Source organism: Saccopteryx bilineata, chromosome 6, assembly GCF_036850765.1.
Source record: "Saccopteryx bilineata isolate mSacBil1 chromosome 6, mSacBil1_pri_phased_curated, whole genome shotgun sequence".
NCBI classification, from domain to species: Eukaryota; Metazoa; Chordata; class Mammalia; order Chiroptera; family Emballonuridae; genus Saccopteryx; species Saccopteryx bilineata.
In genome coordinates, this window is record NC_089495.1 from 128018 (window position 1) to 155063 (window position 27046).

Here is a 27046-nt window from a genome sequence, read left to right on the forward strand (position 1 = left end):
TTCCGGTGACCCCCCCACAGCCCGGCACCAAGGACAGAAGCCCCGGCAGCCTGGTCACAACTCCTCAGGGTCCAACGCAGTCACGGAAGTATTCAATATCTCACTTTGAAAACAAAATCCTGGGTGTTGTAGAAAAGAGGCACTTCCTGTATTTTATATGCAGTTTTAACCCTATAATGAGCAAGTTAACATTTTCCAAAAAAAATCATGATATCAAGTGACTAAAATTGATCTGTACTTTATAGCGTTCTTTACTCTATAATCAAAAAATTAGAAAAAATTTTAGAAGAAAATAACAATATTTAGAAATCCAGCAGGAAAAATAAAACCTCCGCGTGAGCAGCACCGCCCCCCCCCCCCCCGCCCCACCGCGGACGTGCAGACCGCGCAGTCACAGTCACGTAGTCACGCACCTCTGCGTGAACAGCACCGCCCCCCCCCCACCGCGGACGTGCAGACCGCGCAGTCAGTCACGTAGTCACGCACCTCTGCGTGAGCAGCACCGCCCCCCCCCCCGCCCCACCGCGGACGTGCAGACCGCGCAGTCACGCACCTCTGCTTCTCCAGAATCTGATTTGCTTGCATATTTTTAAATTCCATGTGAAGAAACATTTGATTTTCCAAGCTAAGCACGACCTGACAGTCTCTGCCAGCCTCACGCAGGCACCCCGGTGGCCTGTTTCCGTCCCCGCTGCTGCGTTCAGGGGTCACCACCGCACCCACCGCCCCGTGCAGGAGCCGCTGCGTCAGGCACGATGCGAACGACTGCGGCGCGGAGGGTGGGGAGCCCACCTGGTCCCGTAGGGGACGGCGTCCAAAGTCCTCGGCAGTGTCAGGAGCACACGGACACGCGGGCACCCTCGGGCGTCCTGGCGCAGGAGCTCCCAGACCAGCGTATGAGATGCGTGTAGACAGAGAAGACTCCACACTTTAATCTGGAGAAGGCTAACAGCTCAACAGACTAGCAGACACACCCTGATACAGCACACACTAAGAATCTGAATGAAATGGGTCACAAAGCTGCAACATTAGGCAAATTCTGGTGCGAAATGTCGGGGGGCGGGGAGCTCCCCCACAGTCACTCGAGCTCCTCCCAGTTCTCCGTCAGGTGGCCGCGGCTCTGGCGCCTGATGCTGACCAGCTTCCCGGCCGACTTGAGGCTCCAGCGCGAGCTGCTGCCTGGGCTGGCCAGGCTGGTGTACTTGCCGGAGCCCGAGGCCCCCTCGTCCCAGCCCGGCCGGGACGCACAGGCGCTCGAGGGCCCCCCCGGCTCGGCTTCCAGGGCAAGTTTCGGAGGCTCCCAACCCTCAATCTCATCTGGTTTCTTAGATTGTACGTTCTGTTTTAAAACCAGATTGTCCCAAAATCCAGATTTCTTCTCTGTCTTCAACTCTTCTTTTAACCGTAAGGCAGTTCTACAGGAGACAAAAGAGCAGTGCTGGTGATCTGAGGGCCTCCAATCCCGTCCACTTTACAGAGAGAGAGCTCTTTCTCTACAACAATTACACTGTGTAGTAGGCTAACACAAATCTGTATGTAAAACTTAAAACAGCAAAATTAATAAAGGAAAAAAAATGAGTCACCACATTGTTTATAAATACAGAAGCCGTATTTAAAACCCCAGGCTGGGAATTACACACAGAGCAGACCCAGCACTGGGCTCAGGTGTCTGAGCCCAGCGGGAAAGGGAACCGGGTGCAGGCTCAGGTGTGAGGCCAGCTCATTTATCCACCGGCTCCTGCAGGGTCCCCGTCAGCCCTGAGCCTCGGGCAGCCAGTGAGGAACCTGCAGGGAAAGTAAGAACTGAGAACTCCGTCCACCACGGGAGGGAAGGACGGCTGACCGGTGGCGGGGACGGCTCCCACGGAACTGCAGAGCTCGGTGGCCACAGGTCCTGCAGTCTGCCGGCTGGGGCCCCCCCAGCACCACGTCTAGGCCCCACCCCTGGGGAGGCTCATTTAACTGACGGAGGGGACCAGGACACAGGGGTTTCTTCAAGGCCCCAGGAGATGCTGATGCCAAGGGACCGGCTTACAGGTCCCGCAGAGAACACTGTCGTCACGGCCAGACCCGCCCTGGTGGCCAGGCCGCCCCACACGGAGCCCGGAACCCTTCTGGTCAGACAGGCCACTGCTGGCCACTGGACCGCACTGAACCTACACTTTCACCTTTACATACACTTCTTTTTAAGTGTGTGATTACTTTATATATATTTTTTTATTTAGAAAATTAAAATTAACGGGGTGACATTGGCCAAGAGTACATAGATAGGTTCCTGGTCAACATCTCCACATTATGTGAACTGTTAAATTGTGTCGTGTGCCCATGACTCAAAATCAGATCATTTTCCGTCGCCTTATATTTGTCCCTCTTTACTGCCCCCCACCACCCTCCCCCTGGTAACCAGGGCACTCTTATCTATGTCCATGAGTCTCAATTCTGTATCCCACTCATGTGTGGAATCACACAGACTTTAAAATACACTTAAAATTCTAAAAATATTTATAATCAACTAGCAGCAATGTGTCAGTTTAAATGTATTCAATTTTCTAAGATCTTTTACATTTTTAGATTTTTTTCCCTTGACTTTTAGAAACTACCTAACGTCTAGCACGTGGCTACAGCCTGGCCGGGGGCTCGCTGGTTCTTCAGTGACCGCGCAGGACGGGGGCTGCCGGGGGCCGTGCACTGTCCTCCACCCTCCCCACGCCAACTCCCCGCACCTCTGCCCAGAGCACGCTTCCTTGTCTGCAGACGCATCAGTCCTGCACGCCTCGCTTACTCACTGTCACACGACTGCCCTGCCGTCCCCACACTGCAGGGAGGGACAGGGACAGCGACTCTGGGAGCCTCCCCTCCACCTCCAGAGAGACTGACCGGCCGGCCTGGCCAGCCCCTCGCCAGGGTCCCGCGGGCTCACCCTCTGGACTTGGGAGGTTTGCTGCTTCCCAGAAGGTGCTGCTCATCCTCGCTGCTCAAAAGTGAAGTCACCTCCTTCCAGCCTCGAAAACTTGCTCCCTGCACCTAATAAAAGGTAAGAAAACAATCACATCTGGTGCAGTGACACAGATCACACTGTGACAACATCTGCAGAGCTGGCCCCTAGTGGAGAAATGCCAGTGCTGTCCCCTCCACTGTCTGTCCTGCTGTGAGCAGCAGGTGACCAAGCGTCCCACTATGCACCCAGGCTGGGACCACGGGGCTGTGACACCAGGACAGAGGCCCCTGCAGGCGTCAGTGGGACCCGCATCGACCCCCAAGGTCAGACTGCAGAGGCAACCTGTTTGTTCAGAGACCACAGCCTGGACAAGGCCTCCTCTCTGTGGTCAGCATGCAGCCGCATTCAATGCCCGGCATCTTGGGCCCAGAAGAAGTCCTGGTCAGTGCCTCCCATGGGAGCCAGGTCACGCATCAGAGTCCAGGTCACTCTGCAGGTGGCTTTCTTTTCCTTCTTAGGGGAAGGGAGGGGGATGGCAGCACTGCCCTGGGGCAGACCTAGCTTTAAATCACTGAAACGTTCGTATGAGACAAAGGTGCTGAGGACTGGCCCGGCAGGCTGCACGTCAAGCTTGGCGTGATACAACCTGTCAGACAGAAAATAACTGGCACAGTGACCTCCAGCGGTCACCCAATGGCTGAAGACCTAGTAATGCTTGCCACCCGGGGGCTCGGGCATGGCGGGCACAAAGGCAGCCTTGGAAGCTGACCAGGAGGCCGCCCTCGGGCCAGGCTCTCCGCCAGCAGTCTCAGACTGGGGCACGGCTGGCAGACAGCTCGGGTCCTGCGAGAGCCCAGACGCAGGAAAAAGAGCTCGGGGAGGAGTGTGTGCACACATCTGCACCCCGTGCCCACGAGGACCGTGCCTGCTGGGTCTCAGCAGTCCCCTGGGTGCTACGCTGTCACTGGAAGCAAGCTGACCAGAGCCAGCAGTCAGGAGCCACGTTCACACTCATGCACCTGTCACAAAGCTCCTACCTGTGCCTGCTGGGGCACTTCTGGTCCAAAATGATGATCAAAACAGATTTTACCAGAGCAAGAAAAATCACATAAAACTGAGTGGAGATAAGTAGAAATATGACACCAAATATTTCTGAGAACCAGAAACAAATGCGAAGGACGATCAATCATAACACAGGGCTCTGGTCAGTCTGTGCCCACACAACCCAGGGGCACTGGTCACAATCACACCCCATGTAATGTTAATGATTCAAGAAAAGCAATGTACCCTGGCTGGTTGGCTCAGCAGTAGAGCATTGGCTTGACATGTAGAAGTCTCAGGTTCGATTCCCGGCCAGGGCACACAGGAGAGGCGCCCATCTGCTTCTCCACCCCTCCCCCTCTCCTTCCTCTCTGTCTCTCTCTTCCCTTCCCGCAGCCAAGGCTCCACTGGAGCAAAGTTGGCCTGGGCTCTGAGGATGGCTCTGTGGCCTCTGCCTCAGGCGCTAGAATGGATCCGGCTACAACAGAGCAACGCCCCAGATGGGCAAAACATCGCCCCTAGTGGGCATGCCAGGTGGATCCTGGTCGGGCACATGCGGGAGCCTGTCTCTCTGCCTCCCTGCTTCTCACTTCAGAAAAATACAAAACAAAGAAAAAAAAGGCAATGTAATGTGTGTCCCTTTTCAGGGTATTTATGTTCACAGGTCAGAGTGACAGGAAGAATCTGTCAGGCACATGAACCAATGTCACAGCCAGACTCTTCTCATCCCACCGCATGGTGTCTGCAGAGCTCAGATTCAGAGTTTGTCCCCATCAGATGGGAGATGTGAGCAGGGTGTGACAGGCTCATGCGGACCAGCGGGGCGCCATCCCCACAGTCACCCTTATGTGGGGGAGGGAAGGTGACAGGCGTGGAACTAGCTACGTGAGACCTGAGGCCCACACTCTGTCACCGAAGACCTCATGGTGACCCGATCATGAAGTCCCCAGTGGGCAGGTCATGTGAGCCGTCATGCCTGGCATGTAACTTTAGTAAAAGGCTTATCTTTGCTTCAAGCGACTCCGTCATTGTTCTGTGCACCACGGTTAACACACCTTTCAAACAAGCCGTGACCACCCTCAAGAGAGCACGCAATCTTAACTGTCCCGTGCCCAGGCCCTGCCCCCCACCACGGAACCTTCCTTATGGTTCCTCTTACTTCCAAACACAGGAAAGAAGCTAAGAAACCGCTGTCTCCAGAGCATTTGAGATCTCACCTGGGTGTATGTCGTCAGTTTAACTCAAACCCTGTAAAAATCCCTGTAGAAACAGCGGCATTTCTTACACCGACAACTAACTCCAGGGGGTTTCTTACGAGGCGCATTGAAGGACTGAGCTCAGGTCTTGAAGTGTGTGTGTGTGTGTGTGTGTGTGTGTGTGTGTGTGAGAAAAAGAGAGAGAGAGAGAGAGAGACAGAGACAGGGAGAAGGAAGACAGAGCAGGACAGATAGGGACAGACAGACAGGAAGGGAGAGAGATGAGAAGCATCAATTCTTCGCTGTTAGTTGTTCACTAACTGCTTTCTCATATGTGCCCTGACTGGAGGGCTACAGCAGACAGTGACTCCTTGCTCGAGTCAGCGACCTTTGGGCTCAAGTCAGTGGCCATGGGGTCACGTCTATGATTTCATGCTCAAGCCAGCGACAGCAATCCTGCGCTCAAGCCAGACGAGCCCCCACTGAAGCCAGCGACCTCGGGGTTTCGAACCTGGGTCCTCCAGGTCCCAGTCCAACGCTCTACCCACTGCACCACCATCTAGTCAGGCTTGAAGCTTCTTCAATAAAGAGCATTCGATTGTGCAGTGTGGGGTGGGTGACCTGGTGATGGAGATCAAGTTCCTGTCCCTGCTCTGTCCGGGGCCCGTGGACACGGCCACTGGCGTAGGCACAGGACAGGCCCCCACGGGCGTCTGGTGCAGCCTACAGGAGCACACGGTGAGCCAATGCCAGGCTGAGGTCTCCTGGTGAGGTCATCAAAAAGCCTCATTTTTTCTTTAACCAGTCGGAATTCTACAATTAACAATAATCTGTGTTCAAACTCTCCAAGTTACAGAAAACTGGTGAGTCTGAGAAAACTGATTTCACAGGTCACTTCAGGCACCCACCTGGTCAACCCTAATTCAGACCAGAGTTGTCAGGCTGGAGGGACGGCAGTGGTTAGAAGCAGGAGTGGGAAGGCCCCTGACCACCCGGCACCAAGGAGCACTTGGGCCTGTGAGGGGGCCCTCCTTCCGGGCCACCCAGACCATCTACTCAGGGGACACCACACGTCCAGCACTCGCCGCTGTGGAGCGACTAGAACACGGACAGCCCTCTGTCCCCGCGGGCGCCTCCCGCTTGACTGTGTCCTGTCATTTATCCTGCATCCAACCCAGTGACCAGCATCGGTCACCTTGGGAGAGCATGAAGCCACAGCACGAGCGTCACCACCCCGGGCCAGGCGGAGTCTGTGCCCACAGCTGCGCCCTGGCTGCACGGAGCGTCCATCCAGCAGTTTTAATTGCTCAGGCTGGCACCTGGAAAGAAACTCCACAAAACCTCCTTAGAGGAGGTGGAGGAACAGTGAACACTTCCCAAGGTTTGCTCTTCCCGTCCTCACAACGCCCTCCCGCTGAAAGGCTGCTCGATGGGGAGCAGAGAAGTCACAGTGAGCCCAGGGGCACAGCACCCACCGTGTGGGCGTGGGCTGATGGGGACACGCCCAGTAATGGCTAAAAACGTAAATAATGTTTTTGATCAACTTCCAGTTAAACTCGGGTTATCCGGTTTACTTGGTCACTTGCTCAACAACGCTTCTCCCTCTTCTGCTGCACACCCATCGCGTGACAGTCGGCTCTGAGTCACTCATGCTCATGCAGGGAAGAGATGTCCCCCACTCAGAGCAAGGCGCGCCCTCCTGTCAGAGACTGTGAGCAAGAGCGCACATCCCACGTCCCACGGGGTGGCAGCACCCGCCGTCAGTGGAGCTGCCCGAGTGTGGGGCAGCACGGCCACAGGCTGAGCCAACGGCCACAGGCACGGCAGGAAACGGCCAGCAGGACGCGTGCGCCAGTCCCAAAGCACGGTGCCCACAGTCCATACCACGTGCACCATCTACACGCCGCGGACACAGAGCACTGGACACGCGTGTCCGTAGTCTATACCACGTGCACCATCTACACGCCGCGGACACAGAGCACTGGACACGCGTGTCCGTAGTCTATACCACGTGCACCATCTACACGCCGCGGACACAGAGCACTGGACACGCGTGTCCGTAGTCTATACCACGTGCACCATCTACACGCCACGGACACAGAGCACTGGACACGCGTGTCCGTTTCGCCGGCTACATTCACATGTCAGCCCGCAGAACAGGTGGATCGTCTGCAAACACGTGCTCTCCGTCAGCTGTCCACCACCTGAGACGTGGAGACAGTCACGCCGTTCTTGACGCCCAGCCCTCACCTGGGCCACGATGGGGAGTGACCTGCAGGCTCTCTTCTCAGTTCTCTCAGAAAGGGACACGGGGCAAGTCTGGAGGCACCGGAGGTTAGTTCACTTCAGATCAGTCTAAACTTTGAAAAGCAATCGTGTGTGGCCTGCCTGGAGATGGTGCAGTGGATAGAGCATCAACCTGGGATGCGAAGATCCCGGGTTTGAAACCCCAAGGTCGCCAGCTTGAGCACAGGCTCACCAGCTTGAGCATGGGATCCTAGACATGACCCCAGGGTCACTGGTTTGAGCAGGGGGTCACTGGCTTGGCTTGAGTCCCCTGGTCAAGGCACGTATGAGAAAATCAATGAGCTAAAGCAGTGGTCCCTAACCCCCGGGCCATGGACCGGTATCGGTCTGTGGGCCATTTGGTACCAATCCGCAGAGATAGAATAAATAACTTACATTATTTCCGTTTTATTTATATTTAAGTCTGAACGATGTTTTATTTTTTAAAAATGACCAGATTCCCTCTGTTACATCCGTCTAAGACTCACTCTTGACGCTTGACTCGGTCACGTGATACATTTATCCATCCCACCCTAAATTAGGCCGGTCTGTGAAAATATTTTCTGACATTAAACCGGTCCGTGGCCCAAAAAAGGTTGGGGACCACTGAACTAAAGTGATGCAACTATGAGTTGACGCTTCTCATCTCTCCCTTCCCATCTGTCTCACTTAAAAACAAACAGAACAAACAAACACAGCGCCCGTGTGTGAAGAGGCCGGAGAGGATGCACACTTCCAGGAGTGATCCTGGAAGAGGTCCAGCAGTAAGGGGGGGGGGTCTGGGGACGCCCCCTGGGGACGCTGCTCGGCATTCCAAAGGCCCAAGGACAAGAGACAGGGGCTGGCCCCTTGACGTGGTCCGCCCCTCCTGTCCCACAAGGAGGAAGCAGGGGAAAGGGTGTTCACAGAGAACCTTCAACAGCACGGAGGTCAGAATTCACCCCATGCAGTAAGTGACTGGCAGCTGAGACCTAAATGAAACACAGAAATGTCACTCAGAGAATGAAAGCGTGATTATGGGACAGCTGACAATACATCTCACACACCTTTCACAGGAAAAGCAAGGTTTAGAACTGCCCAGAGTGAAGGACAGGCAGAGTGGTCCACGGAGCTCACAGCCAGCTCAGGATGGACCCGGGACAGCAGAGCCCAAGGCAGGGACAAAGCTGCGAGGAAAGGGGGTTCCGGCAACAGCACAGTGAACCCTGGTGTCTGATCAGTGACAGAGAATGAAACACGTCTTCTGAGTGCTGAGGGGAATCGTGGTGTGTCCAGAGTTCTGCGCACAGTGGAACCAGGAGCCACGCCCGCGGGTCCGTCTCCTCCGATGGCCCAGAAGGCATCATCCAAAGCGCTGGCAGCCAAGGACACAGCTCCTACCACCGTGCTCACCGGACACGAGGTGGACAGCCAGCACTGGCCTCGGGGACACAAAGGCAAACACCTTGAGAAACACCTGGATGGTGAAGTGGCGGCAGCTTCAGATCAGAACCACGGCGGGGGTAAGAGAACTGCTTCTTTTAATCACAAACTAGACGGTTCTTTGTGAATCTGAGAAACATTAAACAAAACAGCAAAATACTAGGGAAAATTGCAATATCTACTGATTCAAATCCCATGTCCTCAATGTAAAAAGTTTCATAAAACCGTAAAAAGGCCGAGCAGAACATGGGCAGCACGGGAGAAGGCGTCTCCTTGCTTCTAGGAGAGAACGGGTCCCTGGCACGAGACCCAGGTCAGCACCTGCCCTCTCAGGTTCTCGCTGCAAGTTTAATGTCAGGCAGCAGGAAGACAAGGGCCCTTGCCCGCCTGATCCCGTGCCACACAGAGGGAGGCTGGTGGCCTTGAAGGCACAAGGGCTCTTTGTTGACTCCGGTCACCTGTCATTTAAACAGCTTCCAGGCAGCAAAACCACTGGGCCCCGGGCTGCGAGGAGGCCTGCCTGTGAGCCGCAGCTTCTGAGAACGGTGCAGGAAGTGGTACCGTCCTGGGAAAGCCCTCGGGGCCCAAGGGATGCCCTTTGGGGAACATACCTTTTTTCTTTGGTTTTCTTTCTCCTGTTTAACCGGGGATGCAGCAGTGGAGGGTTTATTATCAATAGAAGAGCCCTGAGGTGAGCACAGTCTCTTCAATACGCAGAGGGACCAGTTTACACGATGTTTGCCCCTCGGTCCCGTGCTGGGCACCCGCCCTGCAGGAGGCCGAGGTCACCACTCCAGCCACCCAGGACCGCCCATTCCCATACGGGCCCCTAGCTGACATCTGAGTTCACCAATGTTTCTGTCCCAGACCATTTATTTCAGAACCGTTGCTGTAAAGGTCTTGGTACCGGTTAACCTCCAACAGCAGAAATCGGCGGTTAGTGACAAGACAATGAAGGAACTGTTCTTTGCTTGTGAACATTCAGAACCCAAACTTACTAATTCTTCAGAGCTTTTAAGCTGCATTTTTTTATCATTTCCCTGAAAAACTATCTTATGTCCTTTTAAAATATCCATTTGAAAACTAAATGGCAAATTTTATATTAATAGTGGTAATTACTTACTTACAGTAGCATCTGGCCAGTGTGGAAAAGGGAAGTTTTACTTCTCACAACACATTTTTTAACAAGCTCGCTGATATAAAAATTAAACTTTTACATGATGACTTAATATTTAATTTATGTAACCAATAATAAATTATGACCTTCACATAATCTAGTATTCCAGATAACAAACGAATACATGTGGAGAGCTCCACTGAACTGAAGTCAAAACCATAAACAGCCACTTAGCAAACGGGTCCCCAGACACAGCGGCTGGGTTGTGTCTCCCTGGGCACAAACGCTCCTTTGAGGAGGAACAAACACATTTACAAGTACTGAACAGAACTAATTTAATAAATGCAGTAACCGTCCTGTACAAACCCACACACACCTCTGTCAGTAAGTATTAACTGGCTTTAAAAACAGGTTCATGTGCTGGACCTGCTGGAAAACCCGGGGGGAGGGAGTGTCTGTCACCAGGAGAAACCTTGTCCTTCATGGTGCAGAAGGCTGTTGTGGTGTGACTGTGTCCCCAAAATTCACCTGTCTAAACCCTACCCCACAAAGGCATGGTATGCGGCAGTGGCCTCTGGGAGGTGATTAGGTCGTGAGGGTGGGGCTCCCCAAAAGCACCCCCAGCTGGTCGAGTGCGGACAGAGCCCAGCCAGCAGGCTGCCGCAGGGAAAAGAGAGAGAGGGTGGACTTCTGTGGCTTTGCTGTTGTCCAGTCTGCACCTCTTGTCCTAGCAGCCAGAATGGACTCAAAGACGCCTGCCATGTCTTCCGTTTCTGAGAACCTGGAAATGTAATCCCAATTAAGGAACACCATCCATTACTTTGTCAACCAAACTCCAAAAACAGGACTTTTTTTTTTTTTTTTTTTTTTTGCTAGAAATGTTTCAGAGAAATGTCACCTGTTGCCAGAAGCCAGCGGAAAATTCCATCCACTACCGACTTCCTATAACATTCCACTCCATGCGGCCACTGCATTTTCTTGATCCGTTTGTCCTCTATTCTAATGGACAAGATAGCTGTTTCCACTTCTGAATATATTAAAAAACGGGACTTTTGTGTAAAGGCAAAGTGGTGAAACACAGGCGTCCAGAAAGTGGGGGAAAGTGTGTATCCCGGCAACTGGCTCCTGTTCAGACGTGTGGTCCACAAATACCTCTCCCATCACGGGCCGCGCTCTCCCCGCTGACTTCCTCCTCGGCTGCACAATTTTACGTTTCATGTGGTCTCGCTGGTCTCTGCTTTCCTTGGCTGTGTCCCTGGTGGTTGTCCACACCAACACGAAGAAGTTTTTTGCCAATGTTTTCTTCTGTGAGTCTTAAGATTCGGGCCTGAAGTTCAGGTCTTTCGTTCATTATGAGTTGAGTTCTGTATACGGAATAACATACGGCTCCAACTTCATTCTGTTGTGCGTGGACATCCAGTTCTCCCAGAATGCTTTGCTGAAGAGACTGTTCTCTCCCCATTGTGCGTTCTTGGCTCTGCTGTCCTAGATCACCAGACCACGGAAGTGAGGGTCTGTTTCTGGGCTCGCTATTCCATCCCGCTGCGCGTCTGTCTGTACGCCACAGCCATGCTGTTCAGTTTGTGATACGCTTTGAGGTCAGAATGTGTGAGGTCTCCAGCTGTGTGTCTCTTTCTCAAGAAAAATGCCGTGGCTACTCAGAGCCCCTCAGAATTCCATTTGAATTGTAAGATGGCTTCGCCCATTTCTGCAAAAAACTCGCCACTGGGGTCTCAACAGGACAGCACTGACCCTGTGGGTCCCCGTGGGACTGTGGACACCATCACAACACGAAGCATCCCACTCCATGAACCAGATGTCTTTCCATTTATCTGTGTCTTGAATTTTTTCCAGCAAAATGTTTTTGTTTTGATATTCAACTTTTTTGCCTCCTTGGATAAATGTACTCCTAAGTATTTTGTTCTTCATGAAGCTACTATAAATGGGATTGTTTCTTAATATTCTTGTTGGATCCTATACTCTTGTAGTGCATAGAAACAAAACTAATTTTTTTATCCTGCAACTTTAATTTTTTATTAGTTAGAATAAATTTTGTGTGAGCTCTTTAGAGTTGTACATACGTCATCTGCTGAGATCTTGCTTCTAGGCATAGCCTCCGTTTGACTCAAATAAATTTTTACAAAAATTCTTTATAGGTTTGCTACTTTCTAACTGAAAGTAACCCCATGGTGACCTGATCACAAATCCCTAACTGGGCAGGCAATGGTGGGTAGTCACACCTAAGGCATAACCACTGTTCTTTCTTTTTTTAAGTGAGAGGAAGGGAGAAAGACTCCCACACGTGGCCCAACCGGGATCCACCCAGCAACCTGTGTCTTGAGGCCAATGCTTAAATCAGCTGAGCTATACTCAGCAGGCAGGGCCAACGCTCAAACCCACTGAGCCACTGGCTGCGGGAGGAGGAGGAAGGGGACGAGAAGCAGATGGTCCCTTCTCCTGGGTGCCCGACCAGAAATGGAACTGGGGACACCCATATGCTGGGCCAACACTCTATCCACTGAGCCAACCAGCCAGAGCGCACTGTTTGTTTTTTCTGTGCACCTTTGAAGGCCAAAGTAATTCTCTTTTCCAAACCCCTCAAAGGCACAGCCACCCTCGAGGGAGCACATGCTTGGTCACTGTCCTGCAGTCCAGTCCCACCTTGCTTCCTCCCACCTCCACATGATCTTCCTCACCTTCCCTTCCTAATTCTAAAGATATAAAAGCAGCTGCAAAACTGTCGATTTCTGGAGCATCTGAGATCTTGCTTCCTGGCAATGTCATTGGTTTTGACTCAAATAAATTCATAAAAATCCTCCACAGGTTTGGATGTCTCTTACATTGAATCTGCCATACTCATAAATATAGTCTTTTTTTAAAATTAATTTTATTTTTATTTTATTTATTCATTTTAGAGAGAGGAGAGAGAGAGAGAGAGAGGAGAAAGACAGGGGGGAGGAGCAGGAAGCATCAACTCCCATATGTGCCTTGACCAGGCAAGCCCAGGGTTTCAAACCGGCAACCTCAGCATTTCCAGGTCGATGCTTTATCCACTGTGCCACCACAGGTCAGGCATAAATACAGTCTTTTTTTTAATTTTTTTTTTAATTTTTTTATTTTATTTATTCATTTTTAGAGAGGAGAGAGACAGGAGAGAGAGAGAGAGAGAGAGAGAGAGAAGGGGGGAGGAGCTGGAAGCATCAACTCCCATATGTGCCTTGACCAGGCAAGCCCAGGGTTTCGAACCGGCGTCCTCAGCATTTCCAGGTCGACGCTTTATCCACTGCACCACCACAGGTCAGGCTAAATACAGTCTTATAAGTTAGTTTTTATCTCTATGAGTTCCACACTGAATTGAAAGTGACGTACGCAACTCCGTTACAGTATGACAAGATCTCGTGTTTGTCAGTCGTTTACCAAAGAGCTTCCCATTTCCACAGGAGGGGCTCCCTGCAGTGTCTGGCAAGGCGGGGCTATTCTGATGTCTTCCCTCAACAGCTGTCATCAGGAAGGTCTTTATTTCCCCTTCATTTCTGAAGGAATGTTTTCTGAAATACAGTATTCTTGGTGGCAGGTGTCTCCCCGGCACCTTAAATTTGTGTATCATCCCAGTCCCTCCTGACCTGCCATGTTTCTGCTGGGATGGTCACTGAGAATCTCATGGCACTCCCAGTCACATGACAACTCACTGTTTTCCTGCTACTTTCTGGATTCTCTCCTCACCTGACAGTTTCATTACAATGTGTCTCGGACCTCTCCAGGCTCATCCTCATCGAAATCCTTTGAGCTTCTTGAATTTGGACGTTCATTTCCTTCCTCAGGTTTGGGGACTTTCTTCCCTTTACTCTACGGGGTCTCCCCACCCGCACCTGTGGGTCCACTGTTTGTGCCGAGTCTGGTAGGCTTTCTAAGTCCTGTCATTCTTTTCTTTCTGTTCTTGACACATCATTGCAAATTACTTGCCTTCACATTTGCTGATTCTTCTGCTTGACTGAGTCTGCTGCTGAAGCCCTCTAGAGAATGTCTCAACTTAGTTACTGTATCATTTCAGCCCCAGGGGGGTTTTAAGTTCCTTTTAATACCATCTGCTTCTTTGTTGATGTTCACATTTTGCTCACCCATCTCTCCTGCTTTCCTTTACTTCTCTGTGTTCGCTTGTAGCCAGGGGCAGTCAGTTGAGGCCCCCAGCACAGAAGAAAATACTGGGCCCCTTACATTAGAAAAAAGTGTAAAGTTAGGGTTTTGCGGGGCCTCTCATAAGTTGGGGCTCAGGGCATGCCCAGTGCGCCCACCGTTAAATCTGCCTCGCTTGTAGCCTATTGAGTTTAATATAATTGTTTTGAATTCTTAGGTAACCCACAGATCTCAGCCTCTACAACTTATTTTGTTCCTATTCTCATTTCTTTGTGGGACTCAGGCATCTGGAAGAACAGCCGCCTCTCCCAGCCGTTATGGACCGGCCTTGTTGGGAGAGCCTCCCCACCCCCAGCATGGACAGACTCCGGGAGCTGCTCACCCTGTGTGGGGACGAGTCTTCTCTAAGCGCGCGCACATGATGTCCCAACTACAGAGCTGTGCCCGCAGCCCCCTCCCCCTCTGCTGTCCGTCTGCAGGATGGTCATGGTCTGGCCCTGCAGCAAGCAGCTGAGCTCCTGTCTGTCCTCAGCGGCCAAAAAGCTGGAATGCTGTACACATGCTCCTCCCTTCTCTTTCCCTCATGATGCAGGAGTCACGAGTTTGGCCTGAACTACCGATGGTGCCGAGGTCCACCACCTGGAGCAACGGCTTTCGGGTGACAGGAACTGTGCTCCTCGGCCGCCTGTCCCAGGGGACTGTCCTCATCTTTGGGCTCACCTGGGGTCCTGAAACTTCTTCACTGGGCTGTGGACTAGTCATGGAGGCTCTTTGGACTATATATTATTAGCCAGTGTCTCTGTGAAGAGAGGTATGGGGCTTCCTTTCTGTTACCTTGCTGGTGTCCCTCTTCTTGTGTTTACCTGGGCACCCCATTTGTGAGTCTGGAGCCGGGGCAGTTTTGTGGGACTGAGGCCTTACCTTGCAGAGTTTGCTAAAGTTCAGGTAGTGCCAAAACCAACTTGAACTGTAGGATACCCACTGATGTAGAAGAATTGGAGAATTTGCCCTGGCCGGTTGGCTCAGCAGTAGAGCGTTGGCCTGGCGTACGGGGGAACCGGGTTCGATTCCCGGCCAGGGCACATAGGAGAAGCGCCCATTTGCTTCTCCACCCCCACCCCCTCCTTCCTCTCTGTCTCTCTCTTCCCCTCCCGCAGCCAAGGCTCCATTGGAGCAAAGATGGCCCGGGCGCTGGGGATGGCTCCTTGGCCTCTGCCCCAGGCATTGGAGTGGCTCTGGTCGCGGCAGAGCGACGCCCCGGAGGGCCAGAGCATCGCCCCCTGGTGGGCAGAGCGTCGCCCCTGGTGGGTGTGCCAGGTGGATCCCGGTCAGGCGCATGCGGGAGTCTGAGTGTCTCTCCCTGTTTCCAGCTTCAGAAAGAAAAAAAGAAGAAGAAAAAAGAATTGGAGAATTGCTTGATACACATGGGGTATTTTTTTTTCCTACGACAAAAATGAAAAGATGTAGGAATTGTTCCTCTTAATTATAATCGTATATTGTCTTTTCCCTGTAAAATTTCTTAGTGCACCTTCTTGTCACATCAAACAACATGCCTATGAATTACATCACCGGGCAAAACTTCTCCATTCATTTTTAGAAATCCATCCCTAAAAAACAACACTGTTTTTAAAAGTATTATTCATCTTCATTCAAAAGCTTAGTATTAACTATAGCAAAATACCTATCAAAGATCTAAAAACAGATGTGAATAGTCACAAGGAAACACTATATCACAGCAGGCATTATTATTATTTTTAGGTGAGAAGAGGCAGTGAGGTAGACTCCCCCATGTGCCCCAACCGGGATTCACTCAGCAACCCTGTCTGGAGATGATGCTCGAGTACTGAGCTACTTTTAGTACCTGAGGCTGACAGCTCAGACCAACAACTGTCCTCAGTGCCCAGGCCATACTCAAACCAATCGAGCCACTGGCTGCAGGAGGAGAAGAGGGAAGGAAGGGGGAGAGAAGCAGATGGTTGCTTCTCCTTGTGCCCTGACCAGGAATTGAACCCAGGACATCAACAAGCCATGCCAACGCTCTATCCACCGAACCACTGGCCAGGGCCAGCAGGTCTTATTTTTAAGTCACTTGTACAGGAGAGAGGGGATTTCAAGTGGTACCATGACTAACAGTAGGCCACAGGGTGGGGGGTCATAAGGTAAAGTGCACTGGTTACAATAGCGCGTTGGTTACAACAGTGCGTTGGTTACAACAGCGCCTTGGTTACAACAGCGCGTTGGTTACAACACCGCCTTGGTTACAACAGCGCCTTGGTTACAACAGCGCGTTGGTTACAACAGCGCGTTGGTTACAGTAGCGCGTTGGTTACAGTAGCGCCTTGGTTACAACAGCGCGTTGGTTACAACAGCGCGTTGGTTACAACAGCGCCTTGGTTACAGTAGCGCCTTGGTTACAGTAGCGCCTTGGTTACAGTAGCGCCTTGGTTACAATAGCGCCTTGGTTACAACAGCGCCTTGGTTACAGTAGCGCCTTGGTTACAGTAGCACCTTGGTTACAATAGCGCCTTGGTTACAACAGCGCCTTGGTTACAGTAGCGTTGTTGCTGTAATACAGCACCACAAGACAGAGTGTGGCTCTCACTCACTCCAGGCGTATGGGGAGCTGTCAGGTGCTAAGCCAGGCCGGGCTCTCATCTTTGGTCTGTTCCCCTGTCCTCTCTGGCTGCCGCTGTGCTCCTCGGAGTGGGAAGTGGACGCCCACTGGCCACGTGCGGGCAGGGAGGCAGCCAGGGCATGCCCAGAAAGGTGCACACCGCTCCTCTAGAGATTAGCCAGAACTGGCTCAGCAGCTGCAGGTGCTTTGGTTGGGCAGCTGTGTTCCCACAAACACCTGTCCCTCTCAAGAGGGTCCCTCTCAGATGGGCACCCATGACCCCCAGCCCCACAAACACCATCACGTGCAGTTCTCGTCTACACAACCCCCAGTCCGGCCCCCTTCAGGGCCCCCCCTGTCCTCTGAGGATGACGACATGAGCACACCTGTCTGTCCCTGAAGGAAATCACCCCTCGCTCATTCACAGAAGAAGGTAAAGGCGCAGACCAGACCAGACAGACTGGGTGACGGCTCCTGGGGCAGGACGCCCGCCTGTTAACACAGCAGCCCGGATCGACGGCTGGCACTCACTCCCAAGCTCACGCGTCCTCTCGGGGAACAGGGGGCAGCAGGCCTTACACCACAACCTGGACCGAGCTATGTCACTCAGAGTGAGAAAGCACCTCCAAGTTCCTTTAGTCTGAACAAAGCGTCAGCCAGAAGCAGTCCACAGCCCAGCCCGCTTCTGTAACTGAGGTTTGACGGGGACCTGGCCACATGGTTCGTGCACACACTGCCCACAAGGCTGTGCGGTTGTGGCCGAGACCTAACGGCCCGAAGCACTTACTGCCTGGTCCTCCACAGCCCGTCAGCAGCTCCCGCTCTAGCCCCTCACTCGAAAGGAGGCTTCTGGGGAGAGAAGGTCATCTCTGCCTCAAGCCACAGGGTCAGTGCCAGGGCTGGAACCCAGATCTGCGGTCAACTCCTGGACAGGCCTGAGAACGCCTCCCTCTTCCACGGCCGCATGCCCTCACCACCCAGGCCGAGTTCCGCAGTGCAGGGCCCGGCTCCTCGGACCTCTACGGTGCCGCAAAGGGTCAGCACCTCAGCCTCCCGCCTGCATCAGCGTGGACGTCAGACGCCGTCTCAGAGCCGGCCCACCTGCAGCGCAGCTCGGGGGGGGGGGGGGGGGGGGGGCCGCTCCAGAGCCACGCGGCCTTGGCTCCCTGCTGCTCTCTGTGGTGGCACTTTGTCCTGATCCCCACAGCTGCCCCTCCACCCTGACCTGCACCTCTGGAGGCACAACCTTCCCCAAGGGGCTCCGGCAAGCTCCCGCCTTCCCGCCTCTCGTGATGACTATTCCGTCTGGAGTCCGGGCCCTCACTCCCCATCTGCACCGTCCTTCTCTTTAGACACATAATCCTCGTAAGCTACCATAAAGCTCCAATTCAAAAGTCTCCACTATTTTCCTAAAAGGTCAAGTCTAGTCTCGAGGAGGTTTTCCCAATTCTCCTCCTTACAGACGTCCTGTGCCAGTTAAACTGGTCCATTTTCCCAGAGCTGCTGCTCCTCAATACTTCAGGTGAAAAGGAGGCACGCAAGACGGCTGTGTGTGCCTTCTCGCCCTCCCCCAGGGAGGCCTCCGTCAGCAAACTCGTCCTGCAACACAAGCACAGCATTAAGTACCAGTGAGCTGTGCTATCTGTTATATTGGAATTTAAGCCACAACACAATTATATCAATGCTTTTCTGAGGCACTGATTATTGAAACCCTGGTATTTTTTAATACAAAATATGAGTATTTGAAAAATGAAGAAAAATGATATCACAAACGTATGATAACCTGCAAGGTAAGAGAAACAGTGTAGCAGAAAATTTAAACTCAAGAGGAATGTGCATTCAAATTCTTGTTAGTGGCTACTAACTCCACAAAGGTTTTTAAGTTCTCCTTAAGTTCCTCACAAAAAAGCTACGGCTGAGTGTTATTATTTGAGACAGCTCTGCAGTAAGTCACCTAGAACACTGAGTTAACAAAGACTGAATTACTGATCTGATGGGGAACACAGGGTCCAGTTCCTATGGGCCTCTGGTCACAAAATTTTCGTCAATCAATCAACACCTGACCTGATTTACATGCGTTTACGTAAACAGACACCTTATCTCATGTTTACTGCTGACTCAGCACTTTGCAACTCGGACTGAATCGACCAGTCTAACACGCATGTTCTCCACCAGACACACCACGCCCTCCTGCCTGAGGAGAGCTGGACGGAGCCTCGGCACGAGCGTGGGAGCCTCCGAAACAGCAAACTCCCCAACAAGAAATGCCGGACGCGAACACTGTGCCACCAGGACGGCAGAGGGGACGACGCTCCAGGGTGACAGCTGATGTGCACAGACCGCCATGCGCGCCCTCCCGGAATATGGGTGCCCACGCTGCTTTGCGAATCTGCCATGGCTCTGAAGACACCGCCGCTGTGGACTTGGGTGGATTCGCACATGTGGGACCGCTCAGAACCACCATCACCTGTGCCTATCCGGGGCAGTCCTGAGGGTCTGCAGTAACTGCCAACGCGGACACTCTGTTGATGGTGCGGTCCGCCTGCCGTAGCTGCTGCTGGCGCTCCTAAGAGGAGCCTCTCTAAGGCCAGAACCAGTTAATACCTGCCGCTCCGTCCCACAATGAAACCTCCGTACAGAGCTCTGTACTCCCATCTACAAGATGGTAACTCTGAACCGCGGTTTTCTTTAAGAAACACGGTTACCAAAAATGGCCTGACCTGTGGTGGCGCAGTGGATAAAGCGTTGACCTGGAATGCTGAGGATGCCAGTTCAAAACCGTGCACTTGTCTGGTCAAGGCACATATGGGAGGTGATGCTTCCTGCTCCTCCCCCCTTTCTCTCTCTCTCTCCTCTCTAAAATGAATTTTTTTAAAAAGTTTAGAAAAAGAAAAAGAAACACAATTACCACTGGGAGGTCCCGGGCCAGGGCCTCTCCTAGGGGTGAAAGTTGTTTGTGAAGTGCTCCCTGTGCTCACCCCGTCTTCTGCCCTGACACCTGGGGTCCCTCTTCTCCTCGGTCTTTATAATAAGGTGAGAAGAGTCAGTCTTCTCTCCACGCAGCCCCACTGGACGCTTAGGGCAGGAACCTGGGCTTCTCTGAGTGCCCACAGACGAAGAGAGTGGCTTGCTCACTGCAACGAGCAGCAGGCAGGAAGCCACAGAGCTGACCCCCGCTCGTGCACCCCGCCCTTGTCCGGTGTTGCCTCCTTCTCAGATGACAGATACAAGCCCTCTGGAACTTCCATCTTGGCTCTTACTCCGAGAGCCAGGGCTCACAGGCCCTGCATGTACACCTACCCTCACAAACCCAGACCCAGGCCAAGTCCACCGCTGTTCCCAGCAAGGGACATAAGGCAGAATAAGTGCCTCACAGCTTTACCTCATGGAGACAACATACTCATGTGACGATGGTCTAGCCAGCCAGGTGAGGTTACAGCTGCCTCGACCGCAGCCTCAGAACACGGCGGGTGAGTTAAGAGTAGTGTTCAGTCTGACTCACGTTGAAATCCAGTCATCTAACTCAACTGTAATGACAAGCAGCATCTTTTTCTGAATATTCTAAGTCATGCTACCTTAAGCTCTAGGAAAAGCCAGTAAAAATGAACCTTACCTATATTAGGCTTTTAACACTTGAGGCATGACAATTTCAATCTAAATTGAAAATTTCTTAGTACTTCTCTTAGTACTTCTCTTAGTGCTTCTCTTAGTACTTACTGGTGAACACTACACAGCATGCTGGGGCCTGGGAGACGGACCTGGGCCTCACCTGCCTGCTCTCAGGGGCTTTCTGCGCTAACCGGACACAGCAGCCCACAGCCCCGCACCGGGAAGAACCCGCCACCGCCTGTGCCAGTAAGTGGGCGAGTGCCCAGCCCAGTGCCCACTCCCGGAACAGTCATCGGCCACACGTGGACTGCATTGTAATGACTTAAATGTCCATTTAGAAACAGATGCTCAATTCAGGTGTCGGAAGACCAAGTATATTTGGAATAAATAATAAAATCTACCTTTCCAACTGTAAATTTTGGAAGATCTGAATACTGATCAAGTACTTCTGATAAAAAATACACACCAGATTTAAAGACTAAGTAGGAAAAAAAAGAAAACAATCTCATTAGCAAGTTTTGTATTCATTACATATTGATATAATTAATATTATGGATGGATTGAATTTGGAGTATGGCATTGAGGTTAATTTTGCCTTTTTAAAACCTGTTGGCCCTGGCCAGTTGGAACAGTGGATAGAGCGTTGTCCTGGAGTATGGATGTCCCGGGTTTGATCCCTGGTTAGGGCACACAGTAGAAGTAACCATCTGCTTCTCTCCCCCTTCTCTCTCTCTTCCACTCACGTAGCCAGTGGCTCGATTTGTTTGAGCAACAGCCCAGGCACTACAAATAACTCAGTTAATTCAAGCATCAGCCCCAGATGGGTTGCTGGGTGGATTCCAATTGGGGCACATGCAGAAGTTGCTCACTATCACTTCTCTTCTCACTTAAAAACAAACAAAACAAAACGAAAACAGTCTTGTTTAGCCCTGGCAGTGTTGCTCAGTGGATAGAGCCACCAAGGTCAGGGCATATACGAAAAGCAAATGATGAGTACACAACCAAGTGGAACAGCAAGTTGATGCTCTCCCTCCCACCAATGGAAAAATTAAAACAAACGTGTTTAATGTGGCTGCTAGAAGACATTGACACCGTCCTTCCACGGGGAGCGCGACTGTCCCACAAACAGGGGAATCCGCACGCCCCCTTTTCAGATGAGCAACCGACTCTGGGCAGGAAGCGGGTGTCAGGACCTTTTCCTCTTCCTTCTCTTCAAACGCTGGCTCTTCCTGCCCCTCCCTGAAGGAGCTCTCATTTATATCTGACAACAGTGGTTCTGCTGACTACAGATCGGATGTAGCTCGCATGAGTGCCCAGCAAGACTCGCCGTCCAAAGCAGCACTAGCTTGCCCCAAACATGCCTCTGCCTGGAAACGAACCGGACCTCTGGCTGGGGAACGGCCACGTAGCCGTCCGATCCCTGTGGTGAATCCACCCAGCACTGTGCACGCAGCTGTGCCAGCGTTCCCCCACCGCTGGGGGAAGACAAACCCTGTGTCCAGCCCTTCATTTCCCGAGTTAGGACGACTGGCTCCAGACTCCCTCCTGGGCACTGGGGACAGAACAGTGGACATAAAATCCTTTACCTGTGGAGCTAAGAGTCTGGACGACTCTAAGTGAGATGAACACGGCTCCCTAACTACTAGCAGACGTGGGACAGGCAAGAGGCCGGCCTCTCTAGCTGGAGTCCAGTTGTCCTGATGATCAGAACCACCCCCACCACCCTTCATGTCACCCAATGGCTGAGTTACCAGAGAACGGGAGAACCTTCTAGAATGTAAGCACAGTCTCAGGGTCGACACCAGTTGAGACTCATCAGGAAGAGGGCTCACAGAGCCTGCCTAAGTCTTGGTCAAGGAGTCTGTGTCACCAGCTGGGTAGCTGCGTGGCCTTGTGTGTCTGGTTTCTGCACCTGGAGGAAGGCACCAGGGCAAGGCCTTGACCAGAGGCCTGTGCCCAGCAGACACGTCACCACGAGCTCATCCTTACCCAACCTCACAGGTGAAAAGTAAAACTGAAGGTTGGCCAGGCCCCTCGGCTGGGCCACGGTCACCAGCTAACAAGCGGCAGAGGTGGGACTCCACCAGGGTGTGCTGGAAACCAGCCTCCACATCAAAACTGCCGGGCTGTTTCCATGGGAAGGACACCGTTACTCTGACTCCAGTTTGATCCACCGAATGGTGATGCCCGGACTGGTGGGAAGTTTCTAGAAGTCTCCATGAGGACTTGTAAACACGGAAAGTCATCCACACTAAGAGACCACTGTCACACATCAGATCTAAGATTCTGCAAACGTCCTGCCCCAAACGTGTAGGCAGGCCAGGGTGGCAGACCACCCACGTGGCTGGTTGGAAGGTGTGGGTACAACCTCCTTGGAGGGGCCATTTCGAGATATCCATCAGATTACACACGCATGTGCCCTTGAGCTCAGCAGTTCCACTTCTAGACACTGGACCTCAGGCATGTGAAACGACTTACGCTGCATGTCTGTAACAGAGACTGGAAATAACCTAAAACTCACCGGAGCAACATCGACAGCACGTGCACAGCACCACCAGGGACGAGTCTGTGGACTCCGGTGAGGGCTCACTCCCCCTCGTTCTTCCCCATCTCCAAAGCCAATCACAAAACTCGAGAATTGCTCCCTGGGTGGTTTCTGGAGAGAATGCCTACAGAGCATGTCTAAGCCTTTTAAATTTTTGACATGAAAATATGCCAAAAATTCCCTGAGGTTTGTTTCCCAGGGCATTAATCTAAAGCTGGCTAAATCCTGATGCATTCCAGCCTGGAGCCCCGGGAGTCTGAGTCTCACGGCATCAGCATCAAACCTACCTGTGCATTTCCCTGTTTCCCCCAGGTCGCAGGGGACACGGGGGGGGGGGGGGGGCAGCAGAAGAGGCCAGAAGACGCAGCCCGCACTCTGAGCCTCTCCCAGCGGCAGTGTGGGAATTTCAGTGCTCTGGACACGGAGGTCTGAGGGCAAGGCTCAGGGTTTACAGTGGGGAAGCAAATGTGTGACTTTAAACACACACGTATGTGCACACATGAGTGCGTCATAACCACTATATAAAAAATATAACAATACTTCCCATGCAAAAGGAGGAGGCAGTTAAGACCTAACATTTAATATCCAGAGACCTACCATATGCACAGCAGTTGTTTTTTCAAATAAACATTAGACTGATTAAAACTAGTCAGTCTCTCCTTGTTATTAAATAATTGCAATGAATGTTTCACCTTACAAGCCTCACTGTTTTACTTTATTACAAAATAAATGCATATTCATGACCAAAAGGTTCAAGAACCCAAGGAGAAGCTCAGGGAAATTTATTTCCTATGGTGTTAAATCCATTTTAACAACAATTAAGTGTTCTTTAATCCACATAATAATTCTGAATGCCTCGCAACTCAAACTTGTTGAAACCTAACATAAAGCTATTTCTTTCTTTTCAAAAACAGCACAGATTATAGCTGTATGGCCTGATTTTCAAGGAAGTTGAACTCATCAGATCTGAATGCAAACTAAATACTATCCTAGAACAGGGCACCGTGTACTCTTCGCCCCGGGGGCTGACTGACGGGGGGGGGGGGGGACCCCCGGGGCACCAGGGGCTGAGAAACTGAAGATGAGGACTGAGAACGTCCTTCCAACAAGACACCAAACCTAACACGTCCAGTTCATCCTTCTCATGTATGAATTCCTACTTATTTCTACTTTAAACTTTTATAGGCACAAGCTCATGGTAGACTTGTCATGAACTGTACAATCTAATTCTAAGAGAAACTGGCTTTGGGATAAAGACTAATCTTCCTGAAGGAACTAACTAAATTTAGAGTCTGTCCAAATTGTCACACACACACACACACACACACACACAAATTGTTTTCTATAGCAAAGTGTTTTCAACACATTAAACTAAGATACTCTTAATAAAGTAATGTAAAAACCACCCAGCTGAACCTGACTCCTAAAAAAATGGGAAGAAATCCAGGTAACTTTGGTGGTAGCCATGACTTTTTAGATACAACACCAAAGTCACAATCCATGAAATAAATAACTGATGACCTGGACTTCATTAAAATTAAACACTTCTGCTCTGAAAACGACACTGTTGAGAGACAAAGAAGACGAGTCACAGGAGAAAATATTTGGAAAGGACACATCTGATAAAGCACTGTTATCCAAAACAAAGAACCCTTACAACTCAACAATAAGAAAACAATTACAAAGGGCACAAAAGACCTGTTCAGGCCCACCTACTGAAGGCACACAGATGGCAAGCAAGCCTATGAAAGGCTGCTCCACATCCTATGTCATCAGGGAAATGAAAATTAAAACCACAGTGAGACACCACTACACACCTGTTAGAAGGACCAGCATCCAGGCAGTGCCCACACCCAGCGCTGGGAGGACGTGGAGCAGAGGGACCCTCACTCACCGCTGGTGGGGACGCAGGAGGGGCACCACTCAGGAAGACACTTGGGCTGTTTCTTGCCATTTAAACCTACTATTACCGTGCAACCCAGCAATCACACTGCTTGGAATGTATTTGAATTAAAAACTTATGTCCAAACAAAAAGCCTGCACAGGTATTTATAGCACTTCGTAATTGCTAACACATGAAAGCAACCACAGTGTCCTTCGGGTGATGGGTACACCGTGGGACAGCCAGACCTGGATACTCTTCAGCTAAAAAGAAATGGGCTCTCAAGCAAGAAAAAACATGAAGGAAGCTGAAAGACACATGACTAAGTGACGGAAGCCAATCTGAAAGGAACACACTGTGGGCTCTGGGTGATGCTGACCATCAGCACAGCTTCCATGATCACAACAGAGGGGTGCTCACAGTTGGGGGAGGCCGAGCACAGGGAACAGAGGGTATGTGGGAACCCCATCTTCTCCACTCAGTTTCGCCGGGCACTTAAAAATAATCTAACAAAATACACAGAAATGCAGTTCGCAAACGGGTATGTAGATGACAATTCTGTAAGCTAGAAGCTCAGAAAAAATACTTGAATAAACGCATTACTCCTGATCATTCAATCCAGTAGGTGGAGTACACGTTCAAATCTCCTATTATGCCAACGAGGAGAAAACACAGGTTTTAGGGTTCATCTGACAAATAAAAGATGATAAAAAGGCTCAGTTAAAAATTTTAAAGGGTTCATCCAGAAGAAATATATTGCTCATCTTTGACCAAGTTATTTATAGTATAGTAAATAACTCTGTAACCACATGTAAATTCTCATCGTGTTTTGAGAGTTGCTGTGAAACCATAAAATTTTGAGATGTGAAAAATAAGAACTCGGGTAAGCACTAAAACTATCAAAAAGTAATTTCTGAAAGAAGTTCAGATAAGCCCATATTTAAAGGATTAATCAAATTAATGAACTGATGAACAGGAACGACCTGTGAACTACTTCCGAGTCCTGGGAAGGCACAGATCGTCACTAAGCTCCACGGCAGCTCTAATTTAACAGCTGCAGCAGTTTCCAAACATTTAACAAAAAAGAAATTTTCTGACCACCTTCAAAATAGAGAGCGCGCACTGACCTGAATTCCACGCACGTGAAACGGAATGAGCATGCGAACGCGCGTCGGAAAAAAAGAAGGGGGGAGCAGCGCTCACGGGATCCACCTGGGATCCTTTTTAATTAACAAATTCTGCGCATTCCAAGCGTGTCTGCGAACCTGCAGGGCCGGTGTCTCCGTTCTCTGTGGAAAGGTCATCTGCCTTCTTCCTCCAGACAATCAAGGTTCAAGAAGAGGAAATAGTTGTTATCCAAACAAGTGTTTCGCCCACTTGGCACGACGCTGTGCGGGCCGAGAGCTTTCTGGTCCCCACGGGCCGGCGGGCGGGCGGTGACAGTTCCCGGGGACCCAGAACTCGCCCGCTATTCCGCCCCGCGTGGGGGACTTGCCAAGGTCCTAGGCGGCCTCCAGCTCTGCAGGAAGGCCTCGCGACGCGCTAGCGTCGCAGGTGCCCCGTCCTCTGCCCCGCGTTCCCGGCCCCGCGTGGGGCTGGCCGACACCGACCGCGGCGGCGAGCCCCGAGTAAGCCTCGGAATCCTAACGGGTCGCGGGGCCCCGGCCGCACCTGCGCCGCTACCTGCGCGCCCCCACCCTGCGCGCCGCTCCTCTGCGCAGAGGCCCCGGGCTCACCTGCGCGCCCCACACTGGCGCGCCCCTCACCTGCGCTGCCGCGGCGGCGGCGGGCGGCGGCCCCCCCTGCAGGCCGTCCTCCTCCTCGGGGGGCTCGTCCAGAAGCACCCGGCTGCGGCCCAGTTTCCACATGCTCGGGCCGGCCTCCCGCGTCCGCGTCCTGTGCGCCCCTCTCCGGCCGGTTCGCAGCGCGCGGAAGCTCGGGCGGCTGCTGCTGCGGGGCCCGGACGCGGCGTGGGGGGGCGGGGCGGGGCCACATCACCCTCCAGGGCGCGGACCCGCCCTGCGCCCCTCTCTCACCGGGTTCCTGACCAACCTCGTGTCCCCGCCTCCACTCGGGACAGGGTACCCGCCCCCAGCCACGCCCAGAGCCTCCGCCCCGGACCCCGCACCCCAGAGCTCGACCGCAGACCGGTCCAACCCGGCCGAGCCCCGGCCAAGACGACCCCGCCCCCACGGGCAACCCCGCCCCGCGGCCAGGCCCCACCCCGACCGGGCCACCCAGGCCGAGGCCTCGCCCCCATCG

General features: G+C 52.1%; 1 protein-coding gene across 1 annotated transcript; it reads right to left on the reverse strand.

The window, feature by feature from the left end:
• Nucleotides 1–546: 546 nt before the first annotated feature.
• On the reverse strand, nucleotides 547–26940 carry TDRP (testis development related protein). The gene is made up of 3 exons (XM_066237267.1): nucleotides 26551–26940; nucleotides 2921–3024; nucleotides 547–1415 (listed from the first exon to the last, which is right to left on the reverse strand). Exons 1-3 carry the CDS (start codon nucleotides 26650–26652, stop codon nucleotides 1079–1081), a joined length of 543 nt encoding a protein of 180 aa, XP_066093364.1. The 5' UTR covers nucleotides 26653–26940; the 3' UTR covers nucleotides 547–1078.
• Nucleotides 26941–27046: the final 106 nt, after the last annotated feature.